The following is a 21,024-nucleotide window of genomic DNA, read 5'->3' on the forward strand; positions in this document are numbered from 1 at the left end:
TTCTAGGTATTAAATGGAAGAGTTTCACCTGCTGCAATCTTCTCTGCTGAACCTGCTGTCATATACAACGTACTCCTTCAGTGTACAAAGTAATTATTAGTTTAAGCAGTAACAATTCTTCAAACCAAAACACATTTAATTTTCCTGTTTGGGACTAATTTAGAATTATAGAATCACAGAATCATTTAGGTTGGAAAAGACCTTTAAGATCACAGAGTCCAACCATAAACCTAACCCTGCCAAGTCTGCCACTGAACCATGTTGCCAATTTAAAAAAGCAAGCCTTCACTTTCAGAGCAATTTTCCTTTAGGCAATGAACAAACAAATACAACTGTCCTTAGTCAAATAAGCATCTCTCTTTGAAACAAGCACTGCTTTTTCCTTTTTAATAGTTTTTTTCTTCTGCTATACTTCACTGTTATTCAGGATTCAGCCATTTAATAACTTAGCAGCACTGACACATGCACTAGTCCAGCACCGGGAAAGTTCTCTGGAAATCCAAAACTTTATTACTAATTTTTGTTTACATAACACTGCAGGCATAGGTGCATTAATTATTCTAGTACGGAACAAAGCTGGCAAAACACAGGATATATTTAGTGACAATCGTCATGCAATAGTTACCTGCAGTTTGTCCTCGTGGTTTGTGTGAGTATTAGATAGGTGCCTGAACTCCTGGGTCAGACGGAAGCAGTGCTTCACGTGTTCTGGAGATACAAAATCTTCTGCCACTTTAATGCAGCTGTACAGATTATGGACCTAAAAATCCACATGGAAGGATAGATACATCAGGATGGAGTGAACCCTACAAAACCCCAAACCCTAGACCCACCACCATGGTGTATGTTCAGCCCTTCCCCATTTACTTATCAGAGACAGGAACTGAAGCCTATTAGATCTCACACACAATTGTGTTTAATGCTTAAAACAGAACAAAATACATGACATCTCACATGCTCCCTACTCTCCCATGTACAGCAGTGTCCTCGCTAAAGCAACTTCTCTGTTGTTCTCCACGCTTCTTTGGAATTCTGTTCCCTTGGCTGAAGTTTCACTACACAGAAATGTTTTCCCACCATTCACCCTAATTTTTTTTTTCTTAATTCAATCACAGTACTGCACACATTGTTCAGGTATTTATGTAATTTTTACTAATATAACAACTAAGATCTAAGTCAAATAGTTCCTGTAAGAACTGCATACACAGAAAAAGGAATCTAAGGCAGCAATATTAACTAACAGTTATTTTGAATTGCAGTTCTCTTGTGTCCCGAATTCAGTTCTGTGTCAGTAGGGCCTAGAGCTGGCACTTACCTGATGGGGAGCACCTGCAGGAATGAACACAGCATCTCCAAGGAACTGCACTATTGCCCAGCCTTGTACACCATACTCATCATAGAGGCGCTTACGTAAGGTCTGGTCCAAGTACCAGCTTTGGTCATGAATGGGGTCATGATCTGGAGGATTTTCTTGGCCTTGTTCTTCTCCAACCTAGGGTCAAGATACGGGGTGCGGGTGAGGAGGAAACCATTACACAGCACCTTGATGTTGCTGGCTCACAAAAAACTCTGAACCAAAAAAGACCATAACAAACCAATCACTTCAAGGTAGGACATTATTTTCATTAGGGTCATTTAGGTCTTAATTAGTGACGTGCTTTACTATGAAGATTCTACACCGGGATGAAAACCTGGGAGTGTAATGTCTATTAATGTCCTCAAAGACAGCATAAGAACACTTATGCACTTGATGTTGATAGCAATTTGTATCGTGCAGCCAAGGAATCCTCTAGGCTCAAGCTTCCTTTGTGACCAACATACCTTCCGGAGAAGTTCCCGTATCTTTTCAGCATCCTTGGCAGCATAGATGTGCCACAATGCTCCGGGTTTCTCTCGTCCTTCATGGATTCGCTGCTTTGTTACATCATCAGCATCTCCCTCATCAATTGTTTTCAGAACCTCTGAAAGAGGAACCCACATAAAAGTGTTGTGATCACAAAGCTTGTGGGTTTTGGCATAGAGAAAAGGAACGAGCCCTTTGAGCCACTAAAGCCAGTTGCACTGCTACTGCAAGCGCTGCGTTACACAGTGCCCCTTCTAAGCACATCAGGCTTCATCTTAACAAAATTCAGGAAATGTGTCAATTGACAGCTAATCACAAAGCTCAGTCATGAATTCAAACTGAACTAACTATAATTATTCAAATACAAGAAGAAAGAGTAACTTATCGCCCTTCTCCTGGGAGACAGATCTAAGTTGTAGCAAAACTCGGCTGCTTCTGCAGATGGGAACCAATGAAGCTTTACTGCGCTTTTTAATGTGCGCTGCAGACATAGCAAACTGCCATGTGTATTTGAGTTGTACATCATAGATATGAAAAGCTTAAAACACTAAAAGGTATAGTCTTCTTTCTCACACGCACAATTAATTTTTAATGGACAGAAAACAGCTTTCCTCAAACATTACCATCATCATGGGTCCCTTCTCCAATGGGAATCCCAACGTACACCATGACATTAACAGCATCAGACACATCCAAGTGCAGGTTTGTGGTACCAACTCGTCTGTCTTCTGCGGTAATTAAGCCTATAATAGAGAGGAAAATAAAATCAAATTCTATTTAAGCTCATATAGAAATAACCTGCCTAAAAGTTCTTTCTAGAATGCTAACTTTACTCAGCAATGAGAGCAGATATCAATGTCAAAGGGCAGCTGAAGTATTTATTTGCCTGTCACATGCAGCATAACTAAAAAGTTTACTGATAAGTGGAATTTTTATTTTACGGGAAATAGAAGTAGCAAATATAGTCCACCCAAGTAATGAGAAAACAGTTTTAAAACAAAGCCTGAACTAGTATTTTACAATTTTGTCTCGTCTGTATTAGGGAACTTGGATGTAATAATACAAAGTTAGTATGCATTCTTTGGCACTGCTTTCCTTTGCTTGGAGGTACAAGAAGAACGTCGACTGCTGTAAGCGGCAATAGCACCGTGCTGTGAGCAGCAAGTCACAGGACTGACACAAGTACCAAGCCTCCAGTGGTCGATTATTTTCTCATGCTCAGCTCTAAAATCCATGTGATCCATTTAATTCATAGCAGTTACTGCCCAGCTCATCATTAACCATTCAGATTACAATGGAGCACAGAAAAGAATCTGTAGACTCTCAAGTGCTTATACCTTTATACTTTGGATGATCTTACCCCTCTCAAGTAGCTATGAGTAATGGAGAAAGATTTCGAGTGTTTGCTGCTTAATTCTTTCACCTTTTCATAGAACACATTCTTCTCTCTTCCTCTGACCCTTCAATAGCTCACTCTCTCCCTCTCTACTTTTGCTTTACCATCTCCTCTACTAAGTGACACGGGGAAGAAATTAAAAGGTTAAAAAGTCTTTGTATCAGCAAACACTAACATAAGCATGGTTGCAGGGCTACTGGTTATGTTTTAGGATCAGCATTGTATTTATTTCTTCTCTATTTAAAATATATGCTTCTGGGGACAGGAAGGCAACTCTCTGTACAGCACCTACCACGACAGACCTGAAACAGCAGCTAGTTTAGACAGTCTGTAACATGAACTTTAAGAAAGCACAACTGAAATACAAACATGGATAAACATAATATACAAGTTCAAAAAACAGGCCAGACAACTTCACAAGAGATAGGTTAATTATCAACCTCAATCACAGAATCGCTAGGTTGGAAAAGACCCCCAAGATCATTGAGTCCAACCATTCCTATAAACCATTAAACCATGCCCCTCAGCACCTCATGCACCCATCTTTTAAATACCCCCAGGGAAGGTGACTCAACCCCCTCCCTGGGCAGCCTCTTCCACTGTCCAATGACCCTTTCCGTGAAAAATTTTTTTCTGATGTCCAGCCTGAACCTCCCCTGGTGGAGCTGGAGGCCAATCCCCTTGTCCTGTCCCCTGTCACTTGGGAGAAGAGCCCAGCTCCCTCCTCTCTACAACCTCCTTTCAGGTAGTTTCAGTTAACCTCAAGTAAGGGCCCCGACATCCTCCACCCCAAAACTGCGCTTTGCCAGATGCAGCAGGATATAATTTAAGAAGAGTCATTCTTTCCTTTATTATTATATTTGCTAGTGGCCCAAGTCACAAAGATTATGCTGGGAAATACAAATAAAGCACCAATGGCAAGTCTTTATGTTAGATGGTTCAGGTGCTTGTATATACACTGGTCAATGTTTAAGGGTTGGTTACACACAGAAGCTGTTGAAGGGTATAAGTTCTCTTTACAGTTAACTTATGTAAACAGTGCTTTTATTTAGGTAACCCAGTATCGGTTTTTATCAATTAGGTAACCCAGTAACTACATTTTTTCTTTTTAATTTGAAAGTAAACAAACTATAATAGTTCCTCTCTTCGGAGCAAAACCCTCAACATCTAAGGCCAATCAAAGAGTAGAGGATTATATTCTATGCTAAAATAAATACCGTCAACGCTCCCTCCACAGCTCTGATACAAAGGAAAACTTTGACATTCAAGAACAACTCAACAAAATGGATCCATTCCTCCCATTGCAAGCAATTAGCAATATACAAAGACAAGTCATGCATCACTGATTACCTTGCTTCTTGCTGCACTTGTATATCTCATTTAATTATATTGTAAGCTGTTTGGTGTACAGCCTTCTTTACTCAGCTTCCATGTCAAGTAATGCATAAACCAAAACACTGAAAAATACTGAAAAAGCTCAATCTGCCTAGGATCACAACCCTGTCCCTTTTTTTTTTAAACTCTTATTTGTGATGTCATACTGCTAAAAACTCCAAATAGCTCTACAAACACTTTCTCAGAAGGACAATATATTGGTTTACAGCTTAAGTCTAATCCACATTTGCTTGTTAAGCTAAAACATTTTTTAAGAAAGACAAAACAGTCTTCCATGTCCTCAGGTGAGTTGTTACTGTAGGTTCATCAATAACTGGAATGCAAAACCTTAGAACAACCTGCACTCCTGTCTCATAAATATTCAAGGTGAACTACAGAAGTTACATTAGGGTGAGGCTGGTTTCACACACTTTCTTTGCAAGATGGCTGCAACTTTCTCTTATCAGCATCACTTGACATTTTTGAGTGTATATGAAGAATGACTACTTTAAATGTTATTTATCCTACTCTAACGTTGCAAAAGTATGTCCTTCCAAGTCAATCAGTTATTTAGAAGTATCCTTAACATTAACAATCCTTTGATTAAATCAAAAGTCTCCAAAACCTGCTTCTGGCCATCACCTCCAAGTTAGTACATTCAGGAACTGAAATAATTCAAGTTGATATTACTTGAATTAATGGTTCGTGCATCCTCCACGCTCCACTGTATTGACAATCGTGAAATTTAATGCTTCACAGACCCATGCAGGGTACATATTCAGACAAAGGCTTCCCTGATTTGTCTGCTGTTTACTTACTGCAGAACTACTGTCTTAAGAGCATAAAACAATCTGATTCTGGTAGCTGAACATGGTGACAGTTGTGTCTCGCATGTTGTCTGTAGTCTGTGTTGTTAGACATGAAGAAAATTACAGCCCTGGCTGGAAACATGAATGCAGAGATCAAAGTGACCAGAAGCTGGCTAATTTTCCTCTCAAACGTATCAACTGGTCTCAAAAAGATACTAACTTCTCCTTGAACCCTGTATCAGTACTATGCTTATTAATATGTATTAAATAATGATAGAAAGCTTATTATATGTACATCTCTTGGAAACCACATGACTAGAAGGATCAGCACAGGAACAGACTGCAGGGCCAATTTCAAAACATGACAGTGTGCTCTTGGCTAAGCACCGAGTTTTCATTAATACCAGAGACTTGCATATGCTCCAAGTATAATAAAGAGTATAATAAAGAGTCTCACAAGAGCTATTCTCACATACCATAGGCATTGTACATTTTAGGACCCAAGTCAGGACGGACAAAGTAGCTTGGCAGCCTCGAAGCCAAATTCAGTCTGCCATCCCTCTTCGTATATTCAGGAAGAGGAAGATTTTCCATCAAGTCCTCAAATCTAGAGATCAAAAAGAGAACAAAGGCATATTTTCCTCCTGTAGTGCCTATGATACAGTCCTGTAGGCACTAATGCTAAGGTTTACTTACCTCGTAGGCATCATGTCTCTGAAGTCCTCCCCTGGAGGCCAGTCCTTTAACTTTAGTACCATTGGCTGACCATCCTCTGACCTGAGCCGTTCTGCAAGAAACAAATTAAGATTTCTTCATGTAATACCTTTTTACCAAAGCCCATTACTGTGTTTAAGTTGTGAGTCTTTTGTATCAAGACCTCTTATGTTGCACAGCAAAATGGAACTTGCTTTTTCATTAGGCTTCCAAGCGTTATCATGATATGAGCAAACAGCAGTTTAACAATTATATACATATATATCTAAGATACATCTTTCATTACCTACAGCAGAACTCCAACAGATCTGGCACAGCTGCTAAGTTTTAGAATAGTTTTTTTTTAACTCTGAAAACAAGCTCTCCAAAGCACTCTGCCTTACTATTTTTAAAAAATTCTGAAGGACTTTTCTTTATCTTTCATTTCAAGGAGTGGTGCTTCTATAAAATTAAAGCTATCAGCTCATGCCCTGAAATCAACTCTCAGTTTAAAGAAAGAAACATGGTACACCACACTCAAAAAAGCTAAATGGCAGGTGGTAACTGAGGAAAACAGCCTTTAGTTTTTTAAATTTTCCTTTCCTCGAGTTTTTTTTAATTTTCCTTTCCTTTTCCTTTCAAATTAGCAGGGTGCCAAATTCAAACATCTGTCCTTTACCTCAAGAGCTGTATGTGAGTCCTGACTGGCAACAGAGAAAGCTGGTAACACAAAAAGATGACACTACATATGCAATAGTGGATGCACAATATAACAGCACTGACCACACCTCGTGCTGTTTTGCCTTGGATGTGACAATGGTTAAGCGGCACACACAGCAGCTTACAAGACTCACTGTACACATTTAGAGAGAAACAAAGTTCACTCTTCTACTCTATTCTTCACAGTTCCACATGAAGCCATCAGCTGGAAAGCAGGATGTGCTGCAGCTTGACACCTTCACATCCCCTCTTCCCCAGAAAGTAACATCCTTTACCATGTCCTAGCTTACCCAGGACTGTCAGCCAAACAAAAAGCAACTGATCTTACCGAGAGCAGAGCTGGCAGCATCAAAAGAGAAAGTGTATCTAAGAAATTAGGGCTTGGAGACCTGTGAATCACATCTGCGTTACGTATCAACAGGCTACAGAAAGCAGCCTTAGTTTACGATATAAAAAATGATTTAATTGAAATTAAAAGGAATTAAGAACTGCAGGTATGTACATCGAAGTGACTGATTTGAAGAAAACAAATTTTGATATGCTATGGATTTTAGAGAGGCAAGCGAACTGAAAAGCTCAAGGACTTGAATATAAAGATGTTTTGGAACTTCCCATATTCAAGATTTTGAACTCATTGATCTTTGTTCCGTACAAGGAGAAGAAACTTGTGGGAATGCTAGTCAGAAAGAACAGTGGAAGAACTATGTGGGAGAAAACATATGGATCTGACAGATTACACAAAACTGGACAAAATGCAGAAAATATCTAATCAGCAAAGAAATGCAGGGCTAAGAAGAATCAAACCAGAAAGTTAGACATCCCAAAAGTAAACAGTATAAGTTTAAAATTAACTAAAATGAAGTATCTCATAGAATAATTAAGGGATTAAATACCACCTCCAAATTCAGTGCCTTTTCCATATCTCTTCAATAACTTAATGTGAGTGGGGGGTGAGAGGGAAGAGAACCAGCCACATATTTGAGTAATCTAAAATTTGTGTAATGCAAAGAAGTCAAAGTTGTCATATAATTTGCAAACAGTTTCCATATGAGTTAGTGTGTGACACCTCTGGACTAGTAGCAAATAATACTCTTCTAAATTTTGAGATTGCACATGGCTGAAAAACATTAAATAAAAGGTATTTAAAAGAAACTAGAAAAGTGATCAGGTTTCCCAACCTACATGAGAAAATGTTAGTGATCTAAGGCGTGGTAACGGCAGTCTCTAAAAGAAAGGCAGCAGCTGATTTTGCTGAAAGGAGCAGATCTGTCTGAAGACAACTGCAAATAACATTTCTCAAAGATAACTTGACCCATACAAATTTACTAATTTCATAAATCACCCTAGCACAAAAGTTAAGAGTTACTGTTAATCACTGTTAAGACACAGAAAGACCACACTGTTCTAGCCTTCTGGGCCATTTATTTCTGAGTAATAGCAGATATGGTACAAAGTTGAACAAAATACAAGGCTCTGTACTTAGAACCACAAAAAAAACAGTCAAAAGTTTGGAAATCTTTGACTGGAAGATGACTAGGGAAGAGAATATTCCTGGCCTACAAATCTATCACTTTGTTCACTGCAGAACAAATATTCCATCAAGTCGTCCAGTTCTTCACCATTTCTGCTATGTGCACACAGCAATAAATACAGAAATCTTTTTACACACCACACTAAAATCAGCAACGTTGCAACGAACCGTTACAACTCTAACATCTCTAAATATAAGACCCCTCTGATCGAGGTACGTGCAACCTAAAAAAAGAGCACCTTGATTTGCAGAAGCTCTTTAACCTGACCAGTTTTATCTCCAGGTATTTTAACTGGGTAGCTTCCACACTTGGCAGGTTTTCTCAAAGAAAAACTCAAGCATTAAGCTATGTGCGATCATGTGAGGTATGCATACAGCACTGCTACTCATAGTACTCATAATACACATAAACACATATTTATACTTGCAGATGATCAACTATAAAAATAATTTGCAATGTCAAGTTTAATTAGTTCATATATTCCACCAAATCTAAGTTTTAGGATCAAAAGCCTCAGCCTGGTTTAGTTCTGCAAGTTCCCTTCAGTTTTACACTAAACACTGAGGCTGGAAAGAGTAAGTGTGGTCAAATCACTTACTGTTTTAGTAAGGCTAACGGATGATTAATTTCACTGAGGAAAGTTCAAGAAAAGGTAGTTTCCCATGAAACAGAACATCTTTTGACACATCAAAGTAACATACATCAACAGGTTGTAGTACAGACAAAGTTTTCTTGGGTGGCCCTGCCCTAATCTTCATCAATAATGTATTTTCTAGGGTGTGCTACGTCTAAGGAGCAATGGCTTCTTCGAGTGAAGCTGGTGGCTAATTTTTTTTTTTTTTTTTGAGAAAATAGGTAGAAAAGGAGAAGTTGAAGGTAGCAAGACAGACTGCTCAATTAAACTAGTCAGCCATACATATTACTTACTAGATATTATCTCAAAGCCATCCCAGAAGTCACGCACTTTCACGTCTGAAATTATGGCACAGTTCCTGCAGTTCACCAAATCTACATCTTGATCTCCAAATTCCAGGCTGAAAGCTTCTGGTTTCCAAAGCTCTGACTTCAACTTCTTATGGACACCAGATACCAGCACGGGCTGAGAATACAAAGATGAATGCTTACTCCACCGTAACCAAATTTCTTACACATGCAGCCAAACTTCCTTAAGAGCTGAGACTCCTGGCTACCATCACACAACAGACACCACAGTGCTATTTTCATCTGTGTCTGGTTTTTGTGCATCAAACAAATAACCAGAATCAAGGCAAACTTCAGTTCCAGGGACGTGCAGTTGCCTTAGAAGTGGTATGGTATTAGACTTACTAAGGCAAGTATATTAGGTCTGCACAGTGAGGGGTGCGCAGCAGCCGTGGGCTCTGTGAGAGGAGGCTGAGAGCTGCCCTGGACACAGATGGTTCCATCTGGCTCCAAAAGACATATCATTGCCCAAAGCTGAGCCCATAAAAGATGCTAGTGGTGCCTCTGTGATAATAAGGAAGGGTAAAAAGTGCTCTGCTGCTGCTGACAAGTTGGGGGAAGGGAGGACAGGGAGAAGGAAGAGAGAGAAACAGCTCAGCAGACACCAAGGTCAGTGAAGGAGGGGGAAAAGATGCTCCAGAGATTCCCCTGCAGCTGGTGGAAGAGACCATGGTGGAAGCAGGTTGCTCCCCTGCAGCCTGTGAAGGACCACAGTGGAGCAGATATCCACACTGCAGCCCATGGACAGCCCATGCTGGAGCAGGCTCCTGGCAGAAGCTGTGGCCCTTGGAGAGCAGGCTCTCTAGCAGGACCAAGTTTTCTTGGAGAAACTGTTGTCTGCCGGGGACCCGTGCTGGAGCAGGTCAGGAAGGATGGTATCCTGTGTGAAGGACTCCACAGTGGAGCACGGAAAAGTACGAAGAGGAAGGAGCAGCAGAGATTAAGTGTTACGAATTGACAGCAACTCTTGTTATGCCCCACCACCCTGTGCTGCTTCAGGAGGTGAGGAGGTAGAAGACTCAGGGATGAAGGAAAAAAGTTGAGCCTTTAAGGACAAGGAGGTGTAGGTGGGGGTAAGGCATTTTTAGCTTTGTCTTTGTTCCCCATTATTCCACTTTATTTCTAATTGGCAATAAATTAAATTACTTTTTCACAAGTTGAATCTGTTTTGCCCATTACAGCATTTGCTAAGTGATCTCTGTCACTACTGCGACCCACAAACTTTCCCACCTTCTTTTCTCCCCCTGTCCTGTTGAGAAGGGGGAGAGAGAATGGCTGGGTATGGGTCTGGCAGCCAGCCAAAGTCAATCCACCTGTGGAAGCAAAGTGGGTGCTGAGTCCCATCATCTCTCTTTTTTTAAAGCACAAAATGCAACTACCACTAGAAACAGCATTTGTAGTAAAGCCTTCTCATTGGAAATTTTCATATTCTGATATGAATTTTTTAACTATTTCACTCATTCTTTATATATAATCATGGATCATCATTAGCTCCCCAGTATAAAACCAAGCAGTAGAAAAGTGGCTGTTCACTTACAAAAGGGGTTTTAGGATGTTTAGGCTAACACATTCCGCACCGAGATTTGAGTAACCTCTCCCCATAAATGCTCAAGGCATTTGCTAAACTAACAATACAAGGAAAAGGTACACTAGGCAATCCTCCAATACTGGCCAAGACCTTGTCAGTTCCTCTCACCTTGCAATCTCTAGAGAGTTACAAGACTTGAGAAAAAACGAAGAGGGTATGAATCATAGAACAGTTTGGGTTAAAGATCATCTAGTTCCAAACCCCCTGTGATGGGCTGGGACACGTCCCACTAGATCAGGCTGCCCAGGTGAAGAGAACTTGCACAGGAGCCATCCACCTGAATAACTCTAGGTTTATTAACATTCAAATGACAGCTCATGTCTGTGCAAGTTTGAATGAATTCCAAGCTGTGCCCTGTACATTAACAATGATCTGAAGGTGGATCTTGGGTTTATTCACATGAATTGCTAAGGAACCTGAGGAGCACAGATGCTCCATGATGTTCCAGGTGTAAGCACACTATTCAAAGGTACCTACAGAGTTACAGACCAGAAACTCCAATGCTGAATTGCTTAGAAACACTCCAGTAATGAGCCACTGTTCCACCTGGACTACCCGATGGCCTCTAACAGGACTAGTATCCATTTCAGCTTCTAAGCGAGGACAATTATTCATTTGGAAATGCAGAAAAAAACCTGGGGATAACAGAAACGTCCTTGGTTTTCAAATATAATGCAATATGACCCTTAAATTCTAGAAGGCAGCAATGAAACCTCAGTTTCAGAAGAGTGAGGTTTAAGAAGAAAACAAGAAGGGGTTACTTTACTCCTGTTAACTGCAGGGAAAAAAAAGCACAGAAACCCCAGAATCACAGAAACGTTTAAGCTGGAAGGGACCATACTCACAGTAAAAAAAGTGTTTTCTTGTGTTCAGGTGAAACTTGCTGGTTTTTAATTTGTGTCTGTTGCCTCTTGTCCTGCCAACGGCCACTGTGGAGAAGAGCCTGGCTCCCTCTTCCTCTCATCAGGTATTTATACACATTGATCACATTTCCTCCCTATGCTCTCCCGAGCCTCCTCCTCTCCAGGCTGAATGGTCGCAACTCTCTCAGCCTCTGTTCACATGAAAGATGGTCCAGTCCGTAATCATCTTTGTGGCCCTTTGCTGGGCTTGCTCCAGTAAGCGCGAGTCTATCTTGTACTGGGGAGTCCAGAACTGTACACTGTTACCCAAGTGTGGCCTCTGCCAGTGACAAGTAGAGGGAATGGATCACTTCCCTTGACCTGCTGACAAAGCTCATCCTAATGCAGCCCAAGACGCCACTGCCTGCATTCTTTGTCGTGAGAATGCATTCTTGGTCCACAGTCACCTCCTTTTCTACTGGGACTCCAATGTCTTTCCACACAGAGCTACTTTCCAGGCGATTGGCCCCCAGCACGTACTGCTGCAGGGTGTTATTCCTTCTGAGGTGCAAGAATTTACACTTTCCCTTGCTGAACATCATGAGGCTCCTCTCAATCCAACTCTCCAGTCTGTGCAGGGCCCCCTTGAGTAGCAGCACAGACTACCTGGCATATCAGCCACTCCTCTCAGCTTTTTAATTGTCTGTAAACTCGCAAAAGGTGTATGAACTCTGTCCCATCCAGGTCACTAATTAAGACGTTAAATAGTTCTCAATGCAAAACTGATCCTCTAGGGGACACCGCTAGCAACTGGTCTCCTGCTGGACTTTGTGTTAGTGATCACAAACCTCCGAGGATGGCATTTCAGCCAGTGCTATTAAAGCAGACCATTTCTCATGGAAGAACACAGCCAGGATTGCAAGATAAAAAGACAGCAGACTTGGTAGACATTTCCTGCCAGATCTGCTTTCAAACTAAAAGGAGAAAACAAATAAAAACCATCCCAAATCTTCAGTATCTAAAAAAAAAAGTCTTGCACAAAAAATAAGAGATTGGTGTAGAATGAGAATCTTGACAGTATCCCCAGATGAGCAACAACCATGTTCAGGAGAATAAAACTGCTCTTGAACAGTGGCTCCAGATAGAAATAATCCTATGGTCTCCCAGTGAATTTCTGTCAACTTCCAAGACAAAGGAGCTGAAAAATGTTGCTCTTTCTGCATGACACTGAAAGAGTGCCATTTGTTACCAATTCCTTCAAAGGAAAAGAATTCCTTCTTCTAACAATCTGGCATATTACCACACCTAGGAACTCCATGTGGCTCAGATCCAGTGTGCATCTGTTGTGCTGGTGAGAGTAACTAAGACCTTTATTTCCAACTAACTTTTCCAGCCCCCAAAATGGGAAAGGGGAGACAACTTGGGAGATGGTGATGGAGTTAACGTTCTTTGACTTCATTTTTAGAGGTGCACCAAGAGGTACAGAAGGACGTTGGCCAAGGGAGAGCTGTGTCAGAGCAGAGTTGTTTGAAAGAATCTCTGCTTGAAGAAATTCTGTTTAGACTAGCTTCACAAGACAATGATGCCTGCCTGGGTCACCCGCTCTCTCTTGTGTAGGAATGAGAGAGGTTCAGTTAGATTGCTTTCCGCACTTCAGCAGGAAGCTCAAGCGAGTGCAATACCATCAGAGAATCCTTGAACAAGCAAGGTGCTTGCCTAGTCTGTTGGTACACAAGGAGTCCTCTGTATAACAAAGCCATCCAAAAGCACCAATACCACATCTTGAGGCAAAGCCTAAAATAGAGGGTCACAAATAGCACACGATCATGACAGTTGTGGCCAGAGCCTCAGAGTCCACCAGCTTGGAAGGTGATGCGCATTGCAAGCTTTGCAACTGACAGAAGATCAGCAATAACATCTCTGCACACCATAAGGAATCTCTCAGGATTCATTAACAGTCAAGAACCCCAGGGCCAAGTGCAGCATCTTGCACCTGGTAATTAGCCAGTCTCGTTCGCAGAGACACTGACAAGCACAGCTTTCATAAGTACCTGCCAAAATATTTAGGAACCTCCTAGGAGAGACAGTATTATTTGCTTACAGATAAAGGTGAGAAAATTATCAGAGCATATTGACTAGAAACAAAGCTCTTTACCAAGTCAGGCAGATGACTGACCACAACACTGCAAAAAGAATGATCTGAAATCCTTCATGAATCAGAAAGTTGCAACAGGTTAAAAAAACCCAAAAACACAACAATATTAGCAGCAAACTAAGGGTCTCGTCAGACAAGTGAGGGTATGCTGCACAGCAGCCTCTACCACCCGTTAGGAGCTGGCTAGGGGAGTTAGAACCAGGAAGTGGTAACTCTGGTTGGCAGTGCCACAATCCTCTCTGTAGTTCCCATGGTTACATGCTAGTTATGCTTGTGCTGAGGGGACCATGAGAATGTGCTGTCCCACAGGACACACTAAAAGTAACTGAAAAGTACTTTACACCCATCAGGAATGGACCCTGAATGCCAGAAGAGGAACATGCAGCCTGATCTGTTCCTCTGCCACAGCTCAGTGGTCAACAGGTCTTGTAAGCAACCACAAGTAAAGAATGTGACTGCCAAGAGCACCGGCACAATAACAACAGAACAGCTGACAACAAGGACTTCTCCAGAAAAGATGATGAGGGCTCTGACTGTCTAGCACCAATGGTCTCGATTCTGAGTAGTCAGTGAAGTTAACGGAGTCAGACGTAGCTGCAGAACCAAGTGGATGCTGATGGACATCATATTCTGTAAGAGCTATGGGCAGACCTCCTCTGCAGCACCTACTCATCCATTTTTTAAGATTCAGCTTGTCTGTCTAGGTCAATCTTTATGACCCTCTGGAAAAGCCTAAGATGTAGCGCTACAGACTGAGATCTGAAAAAGTGGCTATGCTGGCAGAAGGCCTAAGGTCCTGTCTCTTGATTGAAGGCCTCACCAGCTGATGACCCCACAGACCATCCAGGAGAGCGTTCAACACACGAGATGCTGAGTTCAGAACAACACTTGGGGTCACACAGGCTGTAGGCTCAGGATGAGATGCTGCATCAAGGACACCCTAACATTTCAGCAGAAATTCAGCAAAGATTACTGCATGCAGCACTTTTACTCCTGTATGAGCTGTGGCTGGAAGGAATGGAGCTTAAAAGGAATGGAGGTTAAAAGCATCAAGTATGAGGTAGATGCTAAGTTGTATGCAGGAAATGATAGCCGATTCACTGTCAGGCTGTAGTAGAGCATGTTGAGCACAAGCCACATCACAACTAAAAAGACTGTCACAGCAAACAACCTCATATTGGTAAGCTGAGAAAAGCTCAGTGTGCAAAGGCACATGGGCTTGAATCAGTACAGCATGGAGCAGACAGGGCCAATGCGTTCCCTGTTTATAATGTTATAGCTGAAATCTTCATTCATACTATCCACTCAGGAGCAACAGGCCAACAGTTGAACAGACTTGTCAATAACCAAGGTACAGGTTAAAATTTAAGGATAGTTATAAGCAGTAAGGATTGGCTATTTGTCATCACCCACCTGGCCTTGTTTCCAGCACTCCCTGAAGATCTTCCAGTTATTTTTGTTGCTAGGATCATGAAGGCAAAGGAGTCTACCATCACACAGCCAAGAGTGGGAAGTGTGTGGATCCAGCACATTTAAACCCATTACCATTTCCTTCACCTCCCTCTGTGTGTCAGCTATATTACTAGCTCGTTTTGCAGTATCAGATGTCTTCTTGTTTTCCACCACAGAAGCGATGATATGGTCTAAGAAGTTAGGCAGGCTGGCTTTACCTTTGGCTCCCTAGAAGACACAAATCCAGAGGTAAGTTTAGTCTTGCAGCAGCAAATGTATTAACACATATCTGTTCTCATGATTGTAGTGATGGACATCTTGCTACCAAAAAAACATGCAACAGTAAACAAATCAGCTCAGTTTCAGTATCCAGAACAAACAGAAACAGTCATGTCCCTGTTTTATAACAGAAAAACTTAAAATAATCTGCTACAGGCTACCTAGGAAAATATTGCAGACTGACATGGAAGAAAAAAAAAACCTGCCATTAGATGAGCAACTTCATCACCTCCCTCATTCCACCTGCCTATGCTTCTGGAGAAAGTATTCTCCAGGAAGAGCTAAGCCTTGATAAATTCCACAGAATCCATCCTTCTCTTAAACCGAATGCTTTTAACCATTTCAAATATAATTGGTTTGTTCAAGTTTTTTAAGGTTATTTCCTCTAAAAGGGATGAAAGAGAAACAAACTATCCTTACCCAGAATCACTACCCAGAAACAGTAACTACACCTTAAACCCTTAGATTCATTTTCTATCTCAACTGCCTTTCAAGTATACGTAAATTTTTTAAGGAACTGGTTTGCTCATAGGTTGTTGTCTTTTTCTTTGGTATCGCTCTTGCAATATTTATAAAAACATGAGCTTTTATAGGAGTGCCAATTATCAATTAAACAATTTAAAGATTATATTTATTTTTTATACACACACACGTATATATTTAAAGATCTATATTATACACTTTCTTGGTCTCTTGTAAGGAATAGTTTCTCTACAACAGTAGTAAGCCAGACCACAAACTAAAAATTAGCATCAAAATTCTCTAAAACTTTGTGGGGCGTTAAACTTTGGTGAGATACTACACTTGTTTTAAGATTTAAAATTAAGACACTATAAGAACATTTAGATGAAAATTGCAGATAATAATTAAATTCTTCCCTAAAATAGATATTACTGAAGGAATAAAAATCATTTACCGTGGAAGCTGCAGAAAAGACCGGAGGAAAGGGGACTCCTGTGTCCAGTGGGACCTGAGGAAGCTTTCCTGGTCCTGTGTGCAGCAGATCTCTGAGGCTAGAGCCTTCAGCTTTGTTGCTAGATGTCACTGGGCCCAACAAGAGGCTGTTAAACAGCTTTGGGGTTAGTGGGGAAACCTTTGTACTGGAGTTGAAGGAATCCAATCCAAAGGGTGAATGGGATTCTTTATTAAGCACTGATCTCAGTGATCCTGACTCTGCAAGATAAATATCAACATTGGAAAAAAGAGAAAAAAACAAAAAGAAAACTCACAAAATTTAAATGATCACAAAGTTCTCTGCATTTATTTGCTTTCGAATTAAATACAATATTGACAGAATCCTGTGATAAAGGTAAATTATCACTGCAAAAGTGAATGAGGCACCTCAAAGAGAATCAAAGACATCATGTACTTCAGATAGCTTTTACGCTTAGTATGCTGTTCATTATGGTTTAGAATAGCACAGCAGATCTGAACTGAAAGTCCCTCATGCACAAGAAACTACGATTTTGTAATAGGCCCAATTAAAAACCATTTCCTTGGCTTTCTGAATGAATGTTTCAGTATGAAATATTTCCTATTTTAACTGTAGCCAAAATATTACAGCAGCAAAGGCCTGCAAAACTAGTGAGAGAGTCATGAACATTTCACATTAACAAATAAAGTAGTTCCTGCTAGACATATGGACAGGAATAAAACCTGCATTAGTCATGCCACCTCTGGCAACTGCGAGGTCTATTCTGTAAACAGTTATTTCATATTGAGCACCACAATCAAACTGTTGGGTATTAAAGGAGACCTAAGACTTCATCCAACCCTACAAGTAGACTAGTTTCCCAGTTCTTTGGAAATGCACTCATTCCATAGCACACAAAAGAGTTTTATTTACTTCATAGTCATAAAGTGACAACACTTCCTATGAAGTTAATGACTATAATTACTATCACTTTATGCCAGGACACCAGTTGCTTATTATTTAGAAAATAAATACAAGAACTGGCACTGAAATAAACTGAGATTGACAAGACAGTATTTTCATCTTCAGCTCAATCATCTTCCCAGCTTTATGTATTCCTAAGCCTGAAAAGAACACTGGTTCTAAGAGGCAAAGCAAGAAAAAAGAACTTGTTCTTTTCTATTTAGGAGTAGGCATGGCACCCTCACAACGAATAACGACCAAGCAGTATGTTTATCTTTAGCATTATCTTTTAATCCCAACCCCAGAGGGCATGTCTTCTGCTCACCTTTTGTTTCCTCTTTTGCCTTCTGCGTTGCTAAATCTGCAAGCCAGTGTAATGCCGATGATGGAGCTGTTTCTGGACAAAGCGGTCTGTTAGACTTTATTTCACCAGTGTTATTGGTAGATAACGTCTCTGGTTTTGCAGATTCTTCTATCCTACTATCAGTTGCTTCGGATTTTGGAACAGTGTCCACTTCCAGCTGCCCCACTCCTGCTGTCCCTCCTCCAGTGGAGAAGTTGCTCTCATTTCCAGAGACAGATGCACTAGGATTTACACTTGGAAGCTAAACCAAAAATATAAACAACTGCTAAGTGTTGGGTAAAGGGAAGAGTTCAACTTAATAGACTTTTTAGTCATGCAGTGCTTTGGGGTTTGCTTGTTGTTTCTGTTCGTTTGCTTTAAGCGCACAGCAGAAGACCTCTATGCTTATGCAGCTGCAGAGTGCACGAGCTGCTTCTCTGTGCACAGCAGACCTTGCATTGTGTTGTGAATTCTTACCATGTCATAGAATCATAGAATAACCAGGTTGGAAGAGACCCTCCGGATCATCGAGTCCAACCATTCCTATTAAACACTAAACCATGACCTTTAGCACCTCAACCACCCGTGCCTTAAACACCTCCAGGGAAGGTGACTCAACCACCTCCCTGGGTAGCCTGTTCCAGTGCCCAATGACCCTTTCTGGGAAAAATTTTTTCCTAATGTTCAGCCTGAACCTCCCCGGCGGAGCTTAAGGCCATTCCCTTTCGTCTTGTCCCCTGTCACTTGGGAGAAGAGCCCACCTCCCCTCCTCTCTACAACCTCCTTTCAGGTAGTTGGAGAGAGCAATGAGGTCTCCACTCAGCCTCCTCTTCTCCAGGCTAAACAACCCCAGCTTTCTCAGCCGTTCCTCATAAGACCTGTTCTCCAGCCCCTTCACCAGCTTTGTTGCTCTTCTCTGGACTCGCTCCAGAGCCTCAACATACTTCTTGCGGTGAGGAGCCCAGAACTGAACACAGTGTCATCTTTTAGTCATTTTGTAAGACAAGGCCAGGTTTTCTGATGTCTTTGTTTGTTTGGGTTTTTTTGTTGTTTCTGGTTTCTTTTTTCAGGAGGACTTTTTGTGTGAACAGTAACAGAACTGCTTTAGATTCAACAAAATATTCAGGAACCACAACAAAACAAATGCACATGCTACAAGCTGTTCACAGCGGTTTGTTTTAAGATAAAGCATCAGTATGAACAGCTTCCTACCCAACTCCTACACAAGAGTATTAGCCCAAATATCCACTTGGTAAATAACAGCTGCAGCACACATTCCCAAAAAACATCCCAGAAGACTTCCGCTGAGCTAGAACACTTGGAACACATACAGAGAAAATAAAGTTTGTGTTTCAAAACAGATCAGTTTAAAAGATCTCATCTTTAAACAGATCTTAAAAATGTCATGTCAAACAAGCAGTTTCAGCCTCAAATTACATACCTGTGATATTCCATTAGTTACAGCTGGTCTCAACACAGATTTGTTCTGCCGGCTAATACATGGACAATTGGCTTTAATACCCCATTTGCCTCGAGCTGCATGAACCATATCTCCAATATTGTAAAGCGCTGGAAATAAGAGTTAAAATCACACGTAAAGAAATCTAAAAACCAAGGCCATAGCTATCATGTATATTCAGAGGGATGGAGTTTTTTTAGCTTAACTGTCAAGCACCTTTAAGATCGCACGCTCTAACAAGACACTTCTCTCTGAATAGTGTGGAGATCTGAGTCCACAGTAGCTTCACAACATCACCAAGAGGCTGGTAAGCCTAGCAATCCTATGCATTGCCACCTGCTCCTAATATTCCATATAGGGTGCCATGCTACTCTAACGAGGCAACTTCAAACCATCAAAAGAGACTATACACCCCTTGGAGCAATGTTAAAGGATTCAGGCCACAGGCAGTGTTCTACATCCTCCCAGTAAGAGAAAGGAGCTGACAAAACGAATGTGTGCTGATGGCCCTACTGAAGGTTTAGGCCTCCATTATCAGAAATCTAGCTGAGAAACTGGGTCTCTTGGGAGCTGATGGGATTCACCTGCCCAAGCAGGGCAAGAGAGTCTTTGCTACCAAGTTGGCCAGACGCACGGAGAACTTTAAAATAGACTTAGTGAGGGAAGGGGATGGAAATTTGGGCAACATAAAAGAGCCAGGGACTGCTTATGTTTAGGAACCAACAGGGAAACACTTCTGAAATGCCCCAAATGAATTTGGGCATGTTCCCCTCAAGAAGAGACGAGGCTGACAGCCCAGCTGAAGTACCCCTAAACACCAATGCATGCAGCATGGGTAACAAGTGGGAGGAGCTGGAAGTCACTGTGCAACTAGAAAGCTAAGATCTAGTTGCTATCATTGAAACATGATGGGATGAGTCACACACCTGGAGCACTGCAGGGGAGCTGCTCTCCATGTGTAACAAAAGAATGGATTGACTGCACAGAACTGTCTTTGAAAAACAGTGATGAACAGGTTCAGACACTGTGGGTGTTTACTGCACACCACCCAACCAAAGAGAACCTGCTGACAAACTGCTCTTACTTCAACTACAGGAAGCATCATGCTCTCAAGCGCTGACTCTGGTAGGGAAATTCAATCACCTCGACACTTGCTGAAAGGGCAGCACATCAAGCTGTAAGCAGTCAAGGAGACTTTTGGAGTGCATTGAGAGTAATTTCTTAATTTAGGAAACAGACTGACCAGAGGAGAAGCATTAGTGGATCTGTTGCTCACCAGCATGGAAGAACTAATTAGAGATGCCAAGGATGTGGCAACCTGTGCTGCAACGATCATGCCCTGGGGGAATCCACAATCTCGAGGAATATAGGTCAGGTGAAGAGTAGAGTCAGGATGCTGAAGTTTATGAGAGCAAACTTTCAGTTGCTTAAGGCATTAGTGTATGGAACCCCCTGGGAAACTGCCCTCAGGGGCAAAGGAGCTGAAAGGAGCTTGCTCTTTAAGAACATTTTTCTTCGAGTGCAAGACATCTCAATTCCCACATGTACAAAATCAGGCGAGGAAGGCAGAACGGCATAGGTCAGTAAGGATCTCCTGGTCAAACTAAAATGTAAGAAGGAAACGTACAGGCAGCAGAACCAGGGACACCAACCTGGGTAGAGTACAAGGACACTGCCTGGAT

The 21,024-nt window shown here is 41.4% G+C and overlaps 1 protein-coding gene and 1 long non-coding RNA gene across 4 annotated transcripts in view; both read right to left on the reverse strand.

Annotated features, from left to right (window-relative positions):
* Positions 1 to 21,024, reverse strand: part of KDM3B (lysine demethylase 3B) — a 46,586-nt gene that overhangs the window by 1,938 nt on the left and 23,624 nt on the right. For 2 of the 3 annotated variants that reach the window (XM_069869342.1, XM_069869343.1), the window contains exons 13-23: positions 19,325 to 19,452; positions 17,866 to 18,145; positions 16,581 to 16,837; positions 15,347 to 15,613; positions 9,295 to 9,466; positions 6,119 to 6,209; positions 5,899 to 6,029; positions 2,467 to 2,586; positions 1,822 to 1,961; positions 1,316 to 1,492; positions 626 to 760 (exon numbers count right to left, since the gene is read on the reverse strand). In XM_069869342.1, the coding sequence (XP_069725443.1) occupies positions 626 to 760; positions 1,316 to 1,492; positions 1,822 to 1,961; positions 2,467 to 2,586; positions 5,899 to 6,029; positions 6,119 to 6,209; positions 9,295 to 9,466; positions 15,347 to 15,613; positions 16,581 to 16,837; positions 17,866 to 18,145; positions 19,325 to 19,452 (1,898 nt within the window). Of the gene's footprint in view, positions 1 to 625; positions 761 to 1,315; positions 1,493 to 1,821; positions 1,962 to 2,466; positions 2,587 to 5,898; positions 6,030 to 6,118; positions 6,210 to 9,294; positions 9,467 to 15,346; positions 15,614 to 16,580; positions 16,838 to 17,865; positions 18,146 to 19,324; positions 19,453 to 21,024 lie in introns of those variants that run through there. The other variant, XR_011338526.1, reaches the window with a different exon arrangement.
* Positions 2,876 to 5,738, reverse strand: LOC138727130 (uncharacterized). The gene is made up of 2 exons (XR_011338527.1): positions 4,000 to 5,738; positions 2,876 to 3,679 (listed from the first exon to the last, which is right to left on the reverse strand). It is a non-coding gene; the product is annotated as an uncharacterized lncRNA (long non-coding RNA).

The sequence above is a fragment of the Phaenicophaeus curvirostris genome, chromosome 15 (genome assembly GCF_032191515.1).
Source record: "Phaenicophaeus curvirostris isolate KB17595 chromosome 15, BPBGC_Pcur_1.0, whole genome shotgun sequence".
Taxonomy (NCBI): domain Eukaryota; kingdom Metazoa; phylum Chordata; class Aves; order Cuculiformes; family Cuculidae; genus Phaenicophaeus; species Phaenicophaeus curvirostris.